Source organism: Alosa pseudoharengus, unplaced genomic scaffold, assembly GCF_046254945.1.
Source record: "Alosa pseudoharengus isolate Yale_2024_CS ecotype anadromous, Long Island Sound unplaced genomic scaffold, YU_APseudo_1.1 YU_APseudo_1.1_scf_14, whole genome shotgun sequence".
NCBI classification, from domain to species: Eukaryota; Metazoa; Chordata; class Actinopteri; order Clupeiformes; family Clupeidae; genus Alosa; species Alosa pseudoharengus.
In genome coordinates this window covers 37,805,634-37,821,667 of record NW_027468609.1, presented here as the reverse complement: position 1 = coordinate 37,821,667, position 16,034 = coordinate 37,805,634, and the positions used below count along the sequence as shown (strand labels likewise).

The 16,034-nt window shown below is 40.1% G+C and overlaps 1 protein-coding gene across 4 annotated transcripts in view; it reads right to left on the bottom strand.

Annotated features, from left to right (window-relative positions):
* Window positions 1-556: 556 nt before the first annotated feature.
* The window catches only part of ermp1 (endoplasmic reticulum metallopeptidase 1), a 129,824-nt gene continuing 114,346 nt past the window's right edge, over window positions 557-16,034 (bottom strand). For 2 of the 4 annotated variants that reach the window (XM_076284892.1, XM_076284894.1), the window contains 5 exons: window positions 13,816-14,018; window positions 9,972-10,087; window positions 9,683-9,846; window positions 9,377-9,514; window positions 557-4,571 (listed from right to left, as the gene is read on the bottom strand). In XM_076284892.1, coding sequence (XP_076141007.1) covers window positions 4,497-4,571; window positions 9,377-9,514; window positions 9,683-9,846; window positions 9,972-10,087; window positions 13,816-14,018 — 696 coding nt within the window. In that variant the 3' untranslated portion in view covers window positions 557-4,496. Of the gene's footprint in view, window positions 4,572-5,173; window positions 9,515-9,682; window positions 9,847-9,971; window positions 10,088-13,815; window positions 14,019-16,034 lie in introns of those variants that run through there. The other 2 variants (XR_012986829.1, XM_076284893.1) reach the window with 2 other exon arrangements.

Sequence of the window (16,034 nt, the reverse complement as noted above, 5' to 3'; positions counted from 1 at the left end):
TTATGAGGCAAGGACTTTATGTGCATTATCGCCACCCTCTTACTGGAGGACGACTCTTTTTACAGAATATCCAATAAAAATCGACGTTGGTGCAGGAGTCATTTCCAGCTTTGTAACTTGGCGCATGGTCAGAGCCGACTGGCGCTGGATCCGAACCCCAGTGTTCAAGATGGCGTTGACTATGAATTGGCCGGATTTACTAGCCTAGCCTCCACCATTCATTTGTATGGAGGGCGGGACTTAGTCACTCTCTCCAGTTATATATAATACCTCCATGGCATTATCCCACTGAGCCACTGACAATCCTACATGTTGGCTAGTCACACTCACATCGTAAAAACACAACAAGGAAAAACTCCAAGCATATGTGGCCTATACGTGACTACGCCACTCCCACTTATCTGAAAGGTGTGGAAGAACCTATTTGCCCACCAGACTAGAGACTTTCCCCACGCTATCAATCAAAATGAAACAAGCTGGAGGCTGATGTGCAAAAGCAATACAGAAACAGTTTATTAATATTCACATTAAAATGTAATTTATTTTCTTGTTCATCATCAGTATATCAGGTCAAAGACTAAAACAAACGGTGATTATGGATCCACAGCCAATAGAGTTATAGGGAATATGGACAGCACGCAGCTCTCGGTGTAAAACGGTGAACCACCTGTTAAACAAACAATTTATTTTATAAGTCTAAGAGGCTACAATTTCCACAGCAAACGTGACAGCACAGCATTAACTTGTGTTTATCTCCACTACAAATCACAGCAGCCAAGTGGTCACCTTATCACATCCGAGAAGTGCCCGCTGTCCACCTCAGATCCCGAGTCAACGGATATGCTAGAATTTACACACTATACAAATAAATTAATGTTCGACATAACAAGCAGGAGTAGGTTTCGTTGCTGATTACCTCGCCAAATTGCGCAATGCCCAATCCCCCAAAAAAAGGGAAACCCTTTACAAATGCCCTTGTAAAAGGAGGAATTGCACTTCTGTCCTGACACTAATAATTTCATAAGCACGGCATGATACAAAAGCTAAAACACATGATAATTCACGGTATGGGAAAACAGTGGCTGCGACGTCCTTCAAAATCCGCAATCCTACAAGAGAAATTAAAGCACACATTTATTCAGTCGTGCAGTCATAACTCATTTACTCCCATTATGCGATATTACAGGCTACGATCAGTCACACTTACTCACCAGTAATAAACCAAACACTCACAATCAACGGGCCTCAAGGCCAAAGGGCTTCTAATGTGCGCGGCTCCGTCACTGAAGCCAGACCCAGAGAAATCACGGGCTTCACACAATAAACGCGCATTTAAGGCATTACCAAACTGGAATCTGGTGACAGCTTAGTAAACCAACGGGTAGCCTACCTACTTTTACGAGGAGATCCGCCCAAGCACACAAGCCAGTTTAGCATTCGCGATGCAACGCCAAAGTTGATCTGTTTAAGGGCAAGAAACATAAGTATCCCAATCCGGCTGACCGGGGCTACCATTTCAAAACACTTAAGTTATACGCACCTTAGTGGTTGGCGGTCTCAGCGAGAATCGTTCGAATTGCTTCTGCTCAGTCGCCAGTTAAGTTCTACAAAATAGCTTGTGGTCAAATCACATAATCCCCTTTTACGAGGCTCACATCACATCAAAGCACTTGGCAGGAATACATACCATTGATAAAGCCGGTGTTGTGTGCCTTCTGGTTTTTCCCACCTACTGGTTTCCTTGCGCGTGCTCGCGTTGCTCACCACAGCTGCAGGAGTTGTCAAACATTCGCAAACAAGTTGTTTTCGGCGGATTTGAAGTCGCATTTCATATCTATCCCATTATCATTACACTACAATCACTCGTACAAAATACATGTAAAATAAAGGCTATCATTTTGCACTTTATAGCATTAAAATGGATTCGAACCTGCAATAAATACGCACACCTATGAACCAAACCGACCTATTCAGCGCATTATCTCTTTGAGCCACTCCAATTCGCTGAAAACCGTCATCAATCACCTATTAATTAACCACACAAGCAACATTTTGTCTTGCATTAGGTGACACAAATGGTATTGCCTTTATCTCCTTGTCTGAGCGACTATCAGGCCTATGGTTTTGAAAAGTCAAATGTTCCCTGACAAAGACATTTGTAAGAATGTTTATTGACTTGAAAATTTTTGCAAACTCCCTTCATTCAACCCTTGAAGACATCGCGGTCTGGTGCGCTAAAATGTAGATCGTTTCTTCTGTCGTACCATTTAATTTCTAAGAATTTAGGTCTACTAGACTACTACTACTACTACTAGACCTACAATAACGTCATCACCAATTTATTTTTATTTGATCAACCACAAAGAGTAGCATACTGTGCACAGTGCACTGACGGCCGTAGCAGCCTAGGGCAACCACTTGTTTCAGATAGCCTGGACAACATGTTACCTGGGTGTTGCCTACGTTCTTAATTAATGGTAGCCTGCAATAGTTAATTGTATCGCGTAACATCCAGGTATTAGTTGGCTCAAGGAGTAGGGAATCAGGCTGGAGAGAGTCGTGCATGTATTGCTTTTGCGGTATCGAATCCAGTTTAATGCTAGTTTTCAAAACATATATTTTTTTACGTCTTTTGTCCGAGTGGCTGTAATGTAGCCGAGCGCTCATGGCGTATATGAAAAGCGACTTCAAACCGCCTAAAAACAACTTGTTTGTGAATGTCTGACAACTGCTGCAGCGCATGCACGCGCAAGGAAACCAGTAGGTGGAGAAACCAGAAGGCACACAACACCGGCGTTAGGTTGCAAGTTGCCGCTGTTTCGGGCCACTCTCCAAAATCACTGCACGCCTGTGCACTAACCCAGCATGTACTCGCTGAAAATCTATGAGAACCAAATTTCAAATAAACACCATATATTGTGATACCACTAGCGACATCTAACAGCAACACCAAACAATTCAAGCTTACCGCGTTTCCACTCTTGTCCACTCCCCCTGCCTGACAGCTGATTCCAATGCGCATTCTACTCCAGCGGATGTCATTTTATACTACGTGACTCTGGGTAATGAAGTCCCATTGCCCACACATACATATGACAATAAAATGAAGGGCTTTTCTAAAAGAGTACACCTGAAAACTTTTTGAAATTCTGGTGCAATTAGACATTTGTAGAGAAGAACACTAATGGATGAAATATACATATGATAGACTTAATGATGAAGGAAAAATAGTAACCAAAGAAGTTCCCCTAGTGTCTCGGCATTCTGATTCTTGGAATCTGATGAGTGTGAATGTTGATTGCCTGATGTCATTCAGGTGCTGTTCAATGTGAATCTTAAATGACCAATAGCATGTGCAGCTTGATTCTAATGCTCCAGCTGGGATTCGTACTCTCAACCTAAGAAACACTGTGCAAGGCATTATCCCACTGAGCCACTGACAATGGAGAAATAAGCATAATTAACTTTTTTTGCCAATAGCGCCACCTTTGGGTGCAGTTGCCCCAATTTAGGCTGTAGTATGACTTTTACAGAATTTTGGCGAAAAATGAACGGTACAGAAACAATAGGGGTCCTGCAGCTATGCTGCTCGGACCCCTAATAATAATAATAGGAAAAACTAGTAAAACAATGGGTGCCTTCGCAGCTTCGCTGCTAGGCCCCCAATAATAATAGGAAAAACTAGTAACTCAATGGATGCCTTCGCTGCTAGGCCCCCAAATATAGCTGCAATCAGCAATGTGGGGGCCTAGCAGTACTAGCCGAATGCCGTTGCCATGGCATGAGCAAGCACTCACAGCAACTTTGATGGCAATTGGATAAGAATTGTTGAGATATAAGCTCATTTACTTTATTACACCACCCCTAGAGGCCAAGTTATAGCACGTTCTCACAATCAAGTACCGAGTCCCTGTACCAAGTTTGGCTTGGTAAAACCATTTAAATGTGATTTTGGAAAAATGTTGATAAAATAATAAAACTTGGAAGTATATGATAATATGTTAAGTCATCATACAAACTTTGACAACACGATGTTGAATTATTTAAAAATTACAAGGTTTTTTCAATTTCCTGAAAACTTGGCCAAATTTTGACCTGTTGGTGGCGCTAGATGGCTGGGTTTAGAGATCCGCAAATGAGTGTGTGGTCAGTGGAGAGTCCTGAAACTGCCAAATTTCAGCACTTTTTACCAAGGCGTTCTATGGGCTGCCATAGACTCCAATGGCAGAGGAATAATAATAGGAAAAGCTAACTCAATGGGTGCCTTCGCAGCTTCATATAAGTCATATAAAGATGACTGCCTGAAGAAAACAACAAAGTTTCCAGTCACTGACGATATGGGGTTGCATGTCAGGTAAAGGATGGGGGGAGATGGCAATCATTATTTCTACAGTAAATGCACAAGTATACATTAAAATTTGGACACAATTTCCACTTGATGGTGGAAACTGTAGAAAATGGTGCATGACAAGGCTCCATCCTGCACAGCTGTTCCGTCAACTGCCATTCGACAAAGTTGGAATGTGATTGATCAAGAATATCTTAGTGAAGTCTATGCCTGAGAAATCAAGCTGTGAAAAAAACAGAAGGTGCAAAAAAAGTATTAATTATGATGTTTTAGGTTTGTGATTCTATATTTTTTTCCTGAAGATTGAATGATTCTATGTTTTTCCTCTACATGATCTGCAAAATAAATTGCCTTAAATTACTACAGGTTTTGGTAATTGTTTTTAGCTAGGTTTAGCTACAGATTTTTTTTTTTGAGGCACATTGGAGGCTTGTCTTTTTTCTAAAAAAAAATAAAACAGCACATCTTGGACATAGTCTAAGAGTGGTAGAATTTTTGTAATAATTACTAGTAATAATTTTGGCAATTCCTTTCACAAGCTAACAAGTCGTATTAGGAACATCATCCTGCTTTACCTCACAACCTGTTTAATACATTTACTTCAATTCAGCAACACAATCATGTGTCAAATGTGTCAACGGATCAAATTATATATTTCTTGAATGGTATTTCATTTAGATGTTTTGATTGGAAAAAAATACAAAAATATGTTCTGATTTTGTCATAGAAACTTGCATTTTATTCAATGTTCAGGAAGAGTTATGACAAGAACAAAGAGTTTAACATTTTAGTGCACCTCTAAAAGCACAACAGAACAGCCATGTATTCCACTCAGTTAGATGAGTCAACAAATTAAGATTTATTTGTGAATGTTTTCAAATCCCTTTGGTTTTAATTTCCTTTAAAACCATTGCCACCAAATGTTTGGGACTACATTTAAGGGTGTATTAAGAACTTCAGATACTTTTGAGAGTGGCAGCAAAACAAAGAGAAGACATGGTTTACCAGTTTACCATGGTTTACAACAGTTTTCCAGTCCATGTGCAAAGTCCACACAAGGAGACCCTTCACAGCATTAATTAAGGTAGGGCCTTAACCCAAATTTATATCATCCCATTGCTCATGGGAGATAAAAGATAACAGGAGATGAGTGAGGCTCTGGGTCTAAAGCAGTGTTAGGCACAGATAGCAGAGCAGTTTGCTATACAGTAATGTGATTTAATGTGACTTATCTGATATAGTCTTAGGGTTACTGCAAAAATTACAGTACTTACATCATAAATAAAAAACAAAAATGATCGTTTCATTTATGGAATTTCTCAAACAGTTTTTGAGAATGATATGACCTTTATATGATAAATAATACATTAACACTAGGAAAATATGCAATGAGAGTTTTACATTTTAAATGGGGAATAAACTAAACCACACACATTGACTGCTCATAATCCATAGTAATTTGGGACTGAAAATATAATGCACATTTAATGAAAGTCAAAATTAATGCAGGAATTAAAGGAAAGAAAAAATCTGTGCCTGATAACACCCATTTTCAAAAAAAGTGATATAAATTATGCATTTTCAGATCATAAACGGCTTGGCCCACGCCTGAATTTCAGTACAATGCCTGAGAACTTTACGACCTGTGAATGATTGGCCGAAGAATTAATAAGCTCTAAAATAATTTAACAAATTGATGTAACTGAATAACTCGCAACCGTTTAATAGAAGTATATGATCAAACTTAACTAGAAAAGTGGTGTTTGGCAAAAATGACCAGGGGCCGTATTCACAAAGAATTTTAAGGCTAAAAGTAGCTCCTAAGTGGCGAATTTAGGAGCAACTCCTAAAAATAATGGGCGTGTCACTCCTAACTTTAGGACTCCTAATTTTTGTCACTAAAAGTAATTCACGAAGCATTTTAGACCTAAAAGTAGCACCTAAGTCTGGGACAGCTTAAAAGAAGTCGAGAGGACTCCTAACTCACTAAGACCTATTCACAAACGGCTTTTTGTGGCATTTAACGTTGCGATGTTTTGAAATGCGTATGCGGCTACAGGAGCTTCCAATCGTGAGGGAACAATTTCGCATTGTAGGCATAAAAGGGATGCAATAATGCAACCAACAACAATTAGAACTACTCATTGTCAACATGTAACGTTTCATTGTGCATCAAATTAAAATGTTCCTCCTCTTTGCAAACGTAGGCATATGGTGACAGATTAATTTAATAATGTTGCAAAGATACTGCATCAATCTGTATGTTTCATTATAGGCTATTTGTTTTCCCTTTCTCTTTATTAATTTAGGCTAGGCCTTTTTATTCAGTTATTCATCATCTTCCGTCCTTGTGTAGCACATGCATTCTCAGACCTGTCACCTGTCACTCATCATCGTAAGGGAGGTGTTTGGAATCATACCCACGTTACAATCATCAGCCAATCAAGGTGGTCACTTCAGTCAAGCTTGTGCATGAGTAATGACGTCATCCATAGCAACGAAGACTCACTCTTAGTTTAGGAGTGGTCATTTTTCCTTACTAAGAGTATGTCTGAAAGGCTTTGTGAATAACTTTTAAGAGAAAACTCCTAGCTAAAATCTTTTAGTGCGATTTAGGAGTACTCCTAGTGGTAAAATAGAAGGCTTTGTAAATACGGCCCCATGCTTGGACGCAGTCCTTTTGTTTTGACTATTTCAAAGTATCCAAAGTAGACGTGTTCCCATTCCTGGTTTACTGAAACATGTTATCATTTGCAATGTCAGTAAGGTGATCTTAACCTTTTCTACACAATCCCCTAACCTGACTTACTGTGGAAGAGCTAAAGTGTGCTGGTAAATAAACACCAGACCCTAATCGTGACCAGTAGAACAGCAGGCCTTCAAAAGCCTATGGTCATGGAACTAGGAGCCCCTTAAGAATTTCTGAGATTTCTACCTGCACAAATGTAACCTGTGTTGTGTTGACTGCACAGTCAGCCCCAAATCAACTTGGGTTCAAACCAGCAAACTTGCAGCACCTAAAACTGGAAGGTGAGCATGCTAGCAAATGGGTTTAAACCCATGGATGCTATTCAGGGGCGAGGTTAACTCACTGGTCAACTACAGTACCTGCAGGGTACCATTTCACAAACTATACAAGAATTGTTCTGAAAGGACAGGGCAGACAAACAAACTGGAGTGGGAATGTTAATGTTTTAGTCATGTACTGCTTGCTATTGTGACTACGCTCCGCATACACAAGCCGAGACATAATTTGCATAGTTTGAATTATGCATGTTTGACACACAGGATTTGCCCAGAGACCACACAGGAAATTCTGCCAGGAAACTTTAACAATAACCCATAACATTTAAAAGCTTTGTTCAAATTAAAAAAGCATTCCTGTTTATTACACACTATGCCAAAACAATTGGACAAATGCATGAATGCTCCTGTGTAGCAAATTCAGAGACTTACAGTAAATCTAAATAGTAAATGACATTTCAAAGTGAGACACAGTGGTGTTCTCCCAAAAGAACAACAACAATAATAGCAGTGGTAATCTGCAACCTATATAGCTATTAAATTCCCACACAAATTCCCATACTTAAGTCTATTGCTCCATAGTTAATGTGATAAGATTTCAAAAATCAAGAAACATTTTGCTAGTAGTGAAGATCCAGTTAGGCCCCATGTTGAGGACTTACACCTGCAAGGAAACAAGGAAATAACAGACACTTGGGGTGTGGCGCAATTGACTACAGCGCCCGTACTACAATTGGGCCCAAGTGCCCACGGGCACCCGGGTTTGAGTCCGACCTGGGTCATTTCTCGATCCCCATCCCCCCCCACTCGGTTCCGGTCAGTCTCTCTACTGTCCTATCTAAAATAAAGGCAAAAGCCCCAAAAACATACTTAAAAAAACTGCAGTTTACTCAAATGCAAATGCTGGTCAGAATGTCAGCAATAGATAGCAGTAAAGTATCAGGATAGCGTCTTTAGACAATCTCACATTTGTTTCACCAAAAGCAAGCTCCACAATAGATGTCCAATTGAATGCAGTGGAACATCCCCACTAACTGAAGAATAAAAATGCACCCGGACATGTACCTAGAGCACTGAACCTCTGAAACAAGAGCAGAATCAGGAAGTGAGGAAGTTAATAAAAGCTGCTCTGAGCACTCAAGGTTAAGGCTCAGGTTAATGTGAGAAGCACCACTTGTGTGCAATTGTGATTCGAAATAAACATGCATTAAGTAAGTGTAAGTTGTATGGTGTGTCAACATTGTCTTGTCTCATCTAAAACAATTGTCACCATGAATACATATGAAAAGCTGCATCACTGCTTCAGCATTCTTGTTGTCTTGAAGTCATGTGGTTAAGAGGGGTCTGAGGGTGCTAAGACATCCCTGTTCTGTAGCAACAATCCAACTGACAACAGAAGGCGGCCTATGTAGAAATGTAAAGCACTTGAGTCTTGATTGAGCCACTTCAGCCCATCTGGTAGGATAGAGTCCAAGGAACAGAAAAAGGGGGCTTGGTGAACCTTGCCTCCTCAGTCAACTCTTTCTCCATGACTTTTCACCCTAACCTTACCAGACCAAGCAACATAATATGAAGCAGGGCGATCACCCAAGGCAATTCACACAGAGACAGATTAAAACAAAAAGTGACAAAATAAAATGCAAGAGTGACAGAAGAGAGACCACACTGGAGAGTAGAAAAAATGTTGGTTGGTCCTCAATAAATAAACTTGGCCTGTCGACACAGTGACTTTTGCATTTGCATCAGAAAGAGTGTAATGATATGTACACTGTACAAGTTTGTGAGTATATTTGTTGTGCATCCATGTAAGGTCGACTTATCCAGTGGAGGTTTGTGCAGCAGCAAATTGGGAGTGAATATGTGTGTGTGTGCTTGTAAATGACTGTGTGAGAGGGGATGTGATATTTTGTTTGGGTAATAACTTTAGAAATTCTCAAACCCTTGTATGAGAGTCTGTATGTATGTGAGAGCTCATTAGTAGCGGTACAAGTTGTAAGTGCTAACCCAAGAGGAAGGGAAGGCCCAGAGAGGGAAGCGCTGCAGCATCACTTCCAGCTGGGGTGTTAGCTTGTCCTCCCCAAAAAAGTAATGAGATGAGATGGCCATCGAGATCATGCCTTCTTCTGATCCTGTGCTTGAAGGCTGGACATGACACAGTATGTACATGATCATACACAAACACATTAAATTGACACCTATATATTAAAGAAACCCACCAACTAACACATTTCAGTGATGAATACAGGGGAAAGCCATATATAGTCAGTAACACAAGCATTTGGTTACACTCCTTGGGAAACAAATCCTCACCTGGATTTCCAACCAAAAGTTCCAAGCAGGAGCCTCCAGACCATGTGAGTAAAATATAAAGTACTCCCCACTGAGATCAAATTGTGGAATGCCATCGCCAAATGACCAGCTGGTCAGTGTTGCCCCACTGTGGGGAAACAGGTATAGGGACATATGGCTTGGGCCTGAAGGACATAACACAAAGAAACACAGATAAATATTAACTATTTGCCAAATTGAATCTTTAATATTTCATTTTGTTTACAAATTGATTAAGTGATACCTCTATGGATTAGGCTAGTTTCCTCACCTTTTGCTTCAAAAGACATTCTAATAGTGCCCCACTCTGTCTTGTATTTTGACAGAAGTTTAAACTCCATAGGGAACTTTGGAGATACTTCTTCTGCTGGGAGGTACCAGTTTTTCCTAAAATCAAAAGGCATAAATGTAACTCTTTCTAAATTTTAAACTATGTAAGTATCAACAATTAAGTAAACTACAAGCAAATATTCTACAAAAGGAGTTTACGATAATATCAGGACATATACAGAAGTACGCCTATTGGTATGGGTTTGAAATCAACTGCCCAGCTCAGAACATGTCCATGAAGACAACGTAATCTATAAATAAACAACAAGATCCGCCATCTAAACACCAGAGGCTGTATTGTCCCATGCGATTGAATAAAAAAGCACTCAGTAGCACATTTCAATATCCGTGTATCCTGAGACAGGAATGGCATCCATATCTCTCAGGACCTGTCATGGTCTTACCACATCAACACCCTGGTAAAGAAGGCCAACCAGTGTCTTCTCAGACGGCTGTGGTACTTTAAGCTCCCCCTCAGGGTGCTCAGGAACTTTCACACTCACACTGTAGAGACCATCCTGAGTGGGAGAATCATCACTTGGATAGGGAACACCACCAAGCGGGAACTGGCTCTGAGGAAGGTGGTCCACTCAGCTGAGTTGACTCAGCTGAGTGGACCATCAAGACTACCCTTACCAATCTGCAAGACATCTACATCAAGTGCTGCAGATCAAAAGCCAGAAGGACTGCTCAGGACCCCAGCAACCCAACAGACGGTTTTCCCTGCTGCCCTTTAGGGAAACGCTACCGCCTGCTCAGGGCCAACACAAAAGAAAGAGGTCTTTCTTTTCTCAGGCCATGAGACCCCCCCAACTTACATTCACACACACACTGCCATCTTGCACTTTGGAACACGCTGCCATCACAGGTGTTTCACATGTCACTTGCCCTTTTGCTATGTGTAGTTATTATTTATGTGGTTTATGTGGGTATTGTCATGTGTGTTATTGTAAGTGGGTATTGTCTCTAACTGTGCACAACTGGACACCTAAGCATTTCAGTACTGGTTATACCTGTATACTTGAGTATGTGATAAATAAACTTGAAACTTGAAATTTGAATAGCCTGTCATCTTGTTTTTTTAGAACACCACCATAACCTTACACCATCAGGCAAAAATGTTCACAATGTCATGAAAACAAATGTAATTTCCCAGCCTGCTTGCTAGTTAGGTATGGTTGCCCTAGTTCATTAACTTTCATGGCTATCGGAAAATTACCTACCTATCACCGTGCCCTATTTTCACACTTTTACGTGTAGGCCTATGTGTCTCTTAATATTAATTTCTATAAAAAGAAAGTGTCAAAACCTGTTGTATTTACGCTGTTAATGTTTTTTTGTATTATTTTATTCAGACAATAAAGAAACGTTTATATTCCCTTGTGAACAGTTAAGAAAAAAATACCTAATTTGCTTTGACATTTTTTCAACTGTCCCATAGTTGTCCCAGACATCTTTCTATTGTGTCCCGGGAGCAATTTTTTAAAAGGCCTTAGGTGGAGAAAGCCAAGTGGAAGGTCTATTGACGCTGCTGCCATCAGACCTAAAGCTCTCTGACACTGAACCCTAACCGAATTTGGGAAATTGCCTGTTGGACTGCTTCAATTCTCTCCTGAGAGAGGTAGGCCCACATGGACTGAGAGTCCAGTCTGAGCCCTAGGAAAGAGACAACAGATTAATGCTAATTCTATTCGGTTATTAATAACATTACGTTATCTAAATAAATAAAGATAATACCTGCTGTTACCTCTGGTGTTTCCTGGCATAACATTAGCTAACGTTAACGTTACCCAGGGCCATGCTAAGGTGACGTCAAGTTAATAAGTTTACTGTTAGCTAAGGCATCAGTGTAACATGAAAAATTACATTAACATTATTTTTGCTAGCGATAGTATCACTGGCATAACATTACCGAGTTGAAATAGTAAAGTTAATGTCAATGTTAACGTTACGTGCATTTGCCCGTACCCATTTTTCACGATTCTCCAAGTCCTCGATCTTCTTTTTTTAAATTATATTACTATTAAAGCATTATTTTTTGCTTCCTTTTTCCAAATATTTCCACACCTGTTTTGTAAGTGGCTGTAGCGTAAAGGTGCTCTAAGCGATGTTGGGTAACGTCACTTCCATTGACGTTCAAACAAAACAGAGCGCTAGCTCACTACTCCCTCCCCCTCCCTCCCGTGCAATTGAAACTAAACGAGCATTTGTCACTAATTGCATGAGCCAAGACTAAAAGACTTGCAGTATTGTCATAACATCAACACTAGAAAAAGACTGTCTCGGACTGACTTAAAACCGCTACGATTGCCACCTTACATTAAACAATCTAGATAACGTGAGCGTGCCACGACTTCAGTAAAACTCCCATGATTTCATCCCGACTGGAATTTAAGTATCCGACTGTGAAATCACTTGAAAATTGTATGGGGTAAAACCAGCATAAGCTTTTCTAGGATGCTTTTTATATCCAATCATGGTACCAATTACTACTTAATTGTGAAATATTCATGGTTGTCTTTTCCAGCCTTTTGCTGAACTCATCCCAACTTCTTTGAGACATGTTGCTGGCATCAAATTCAATATGATAAAATAGTATACAATTTGTCACTTGATATGTTGTCTATGTTCTTTTTTGAAACGAAAAATTAGCTTATGTGATTTGTAGATTATCACATTCTGTTTTTATTGACATTTTACACAGCACCCCAACCTCTGTAAACATCATTTGTGAGGATTTCTGGTTTGAAGTGTCAGTGTATCAGTCTCAAAATATTAATGTATTCTTTTTTGTTTCCTTTTTTGCCTTTTTTTAAATTTTGAAACCACTTTTTTATTTTGAAACCATTTCTACCGTGAGCTACCAAACAGAATAGACATAAACACAGACATGAACATAGTAAAATGAAATAACACAGAATGATAACTTGATTGTCATAGCACACTCCGAAGAGACACAAGGTTAGTGTTCACGGAATATTACACTGTTAATGTGTGTAACCTGCATTGTGTTGACCCTGCACAATTCAGCCCTGCACACGCCCGGACTCGATCCCACGAAGCCAGCACTGCTCTTGACGCATTCTACATGCACAGCTATGCTAGCCGGCATCCGTTACATGTGCGTTTTATGCCTTAAAGTAATTTTGGACTATCTAGAGAACTTCGAGTTTAGTTGACGTGTTTTTAAGTGGCTGTAGCTTAAGGGTGCTCTAAGCGATGTTGAGTATAGTCACTTCTGTTGACGTTCAAACAAAACAGAGAGCTAGCTCGCTACTTCCTCCCCCTTCCTCCCATACAATTGAAACTTTCCTAAACGCGCATCTCGTTGGTGATTGCCTGGAAAAGTCTGTTATGATTTTATGGTCCAGGCTGGACCAAGTTATTTTTGTTGCCATTTTTAGACCCTGGACTGAACACAGTTTTTACATAGTGGTACAGTCCGTTGGTTTCCCTACAATAAACTAATATTTAATAACATCATGGATAGTAAACCAGAAATATAAAGCCGGGCAAATTGTAATAACAATGACAAACACCAGAAGAAATAGAGGGAGCAAATGGCTGGTTGCACACTGTGGGCACGATATGGCTCAGTCTTTGACATTTAAGTAGAGGGATCAGCCCATTTTTGATCTCCGATCGAGCTATTTTGTCAATATCAGGGTCGATATCTGATCTTAATATTAGATCAGGGCACCCCTAGTTGTACCTGACAAGAGTACTTTCTCTTACAACAATTCAGTTTTGCACTTTCATCATCTAAAATTTGGGCTGATACTCACTTTACCAGGAACTTCACGGGCAAGAACCAGGGGAAACCACAGAAGGGCAGGTCTTCCTGGCAGTGTTTGCGGATAGTGTCGTTGATCTCTGGGATGTGAGGTGTTATGTGTCTCATAGCTGTGTAGTCAAAACTGTTGATCCAGAGTCCTGAGTCTTTGTATGCTACCTGACCATCTAGTCCATGGAAGGTACGCGTGGTGTGCTGAAATAACACAAAGCAGGTTATCACAGGATACTGTATCAAGGAACTACAATATAATATACAATATGGAATGCTCTACAGATATCTACAGCAATTTAAAAGCATCAGTGAGATTTACAGTAAGTTCACAAGACAACATTTTTCGTTCAAACAAACAAGATAAGTGTCTGAGATGAGCAGTGGTAGCCACGATGCATGAGCATTCACCCAATTTGAACCTAAATCTTCTAATGTCAACCGTAAATGTGTGCGTGAAACAGGAACATAAAGATACAGTTCATTTACATTTATTTTTTTAAAACACTCTAAAATAATACAATAATTTTAATGGTATCCAATGCAGATCCAGGTATTTTGGTGAATCTAGAGTTCCCACTATAGAGTCGCAGCATATTTATATATAAAAAAACATTAGGCCTGATATTTGGAACTAAGTCTCAGACACGCACACATACACACACCCCTACACATGTTAACATGTACATTATCTGTAACATGGGTAATTTATAGAACATGTTTCAATTTATTCTGTTTATTACTTATGGGCAACGAGACCATCCGACCAGAGTGCTAGCAATGAATCACATGACCAACCATCTGTGAGCTTCTGAAAGTTCAATAAAGATACCAGGGTCACAATAGTGAAGCGAGGGAAAAAGAGAAGCTTCGTATATCTTTTTACTCCGCTGTGTTTATGTTGAAACCCAAAATGGACATTTTACTTAATCAAATGCTTAAAATACCAACTAACATCTACAGTGGGCAGTGCTTCGATATGGCCAGCTTCCCGTGCGGTATCATGCAACTTTAATTTGTATTTTTCCAGTGACGCTGCAACAACCCAAACAACCGGCAGATGTCTCAAGTGAGCAGGGTGTCTTGTAAAAAGAAATGGAGCCTGGAAAACCCTACACAGACTTCACTACAGACTTTAGCAGACTGGTTTAGAAATAATTTAATAGCCAGAAATATGCAGCCGTAGAAGAAACGCAAGACAAATGAAACATTCTGGTTTTCTCCGAGTGCAACGGTGATAGACAGACATCATTTGGACAAAATATAGAGCATATTAACCTCCGTTGCTCAGCCAAATGCCTTCCTGTTACGTCCTGTTATCACAGAGTTACAGGCGATAAACGATTTTTGATGGTCACAATTTATTTTTTGATTATTAAAGAGTGTTTTTCATTTAAAGGTTTGACTTCATGCTTATTCAGTGGAGCATTTAGTGCTCTCCCCAATCCCAGACGTTCACATTGCATGTTTGTTTGTAATGGATGCAACCGCGAGATACGTGTTTGATGGCAATGAGTTGTTAACAGACATGAACCAAGACATATAGCCCAGCAGCAATCTAGGGACTGTTCGTTATTTATTGAAGGGGCCACCGGAGGAATTTTGAGTGCTTCAGTCAAAAGTTGCATGACCCTCCCTTGCCTGCTAGAAATTGTTCAATGACCCTCCGACAGAAAAAAAGACATGACCCTCCCCTGCCAATTGTCGCTGTCTTCCGCCCGCGCTGCTTTGCGCCACAGCCACACACTGTGATTAAATCAATCTTTCCCGTGAGCTTGCATGCTACCAGTCCTTCCTTTTCAAATGTGTTGCACCTGTTTGCACAATTTCACAAATAATCATATGTGATTAATAATATGACAAATAATCCCTGTGCACGGGGACCGAAACAATGCATGCCAACTTTTTCCGTGTTTATCACATATTTTAACTTTCCCCTGCTGTCTTGCCGCTTTTTAATGTTTTCCCGTAGAATATCCCACATTTTAATACTCCCATAACAGCCCTGCCATCGGGCCTGTCTCTGTGTTGCCCTGTTGCTACCCCCTTGCCCTTCCAACGAAACAGATGTATTCAAATCATTGTTTTCCTTGCCTAAAGGCAAACTTTTCGTTCATTTCAGTGACTGACGCGAGAGAAGCGGGGTCTGTGTTGTGTTGCGTTGCGTTAATTTATTTTCATTGGGCATGCCCTGCCGTGCTGTCCACAGCTCTTCAGTTC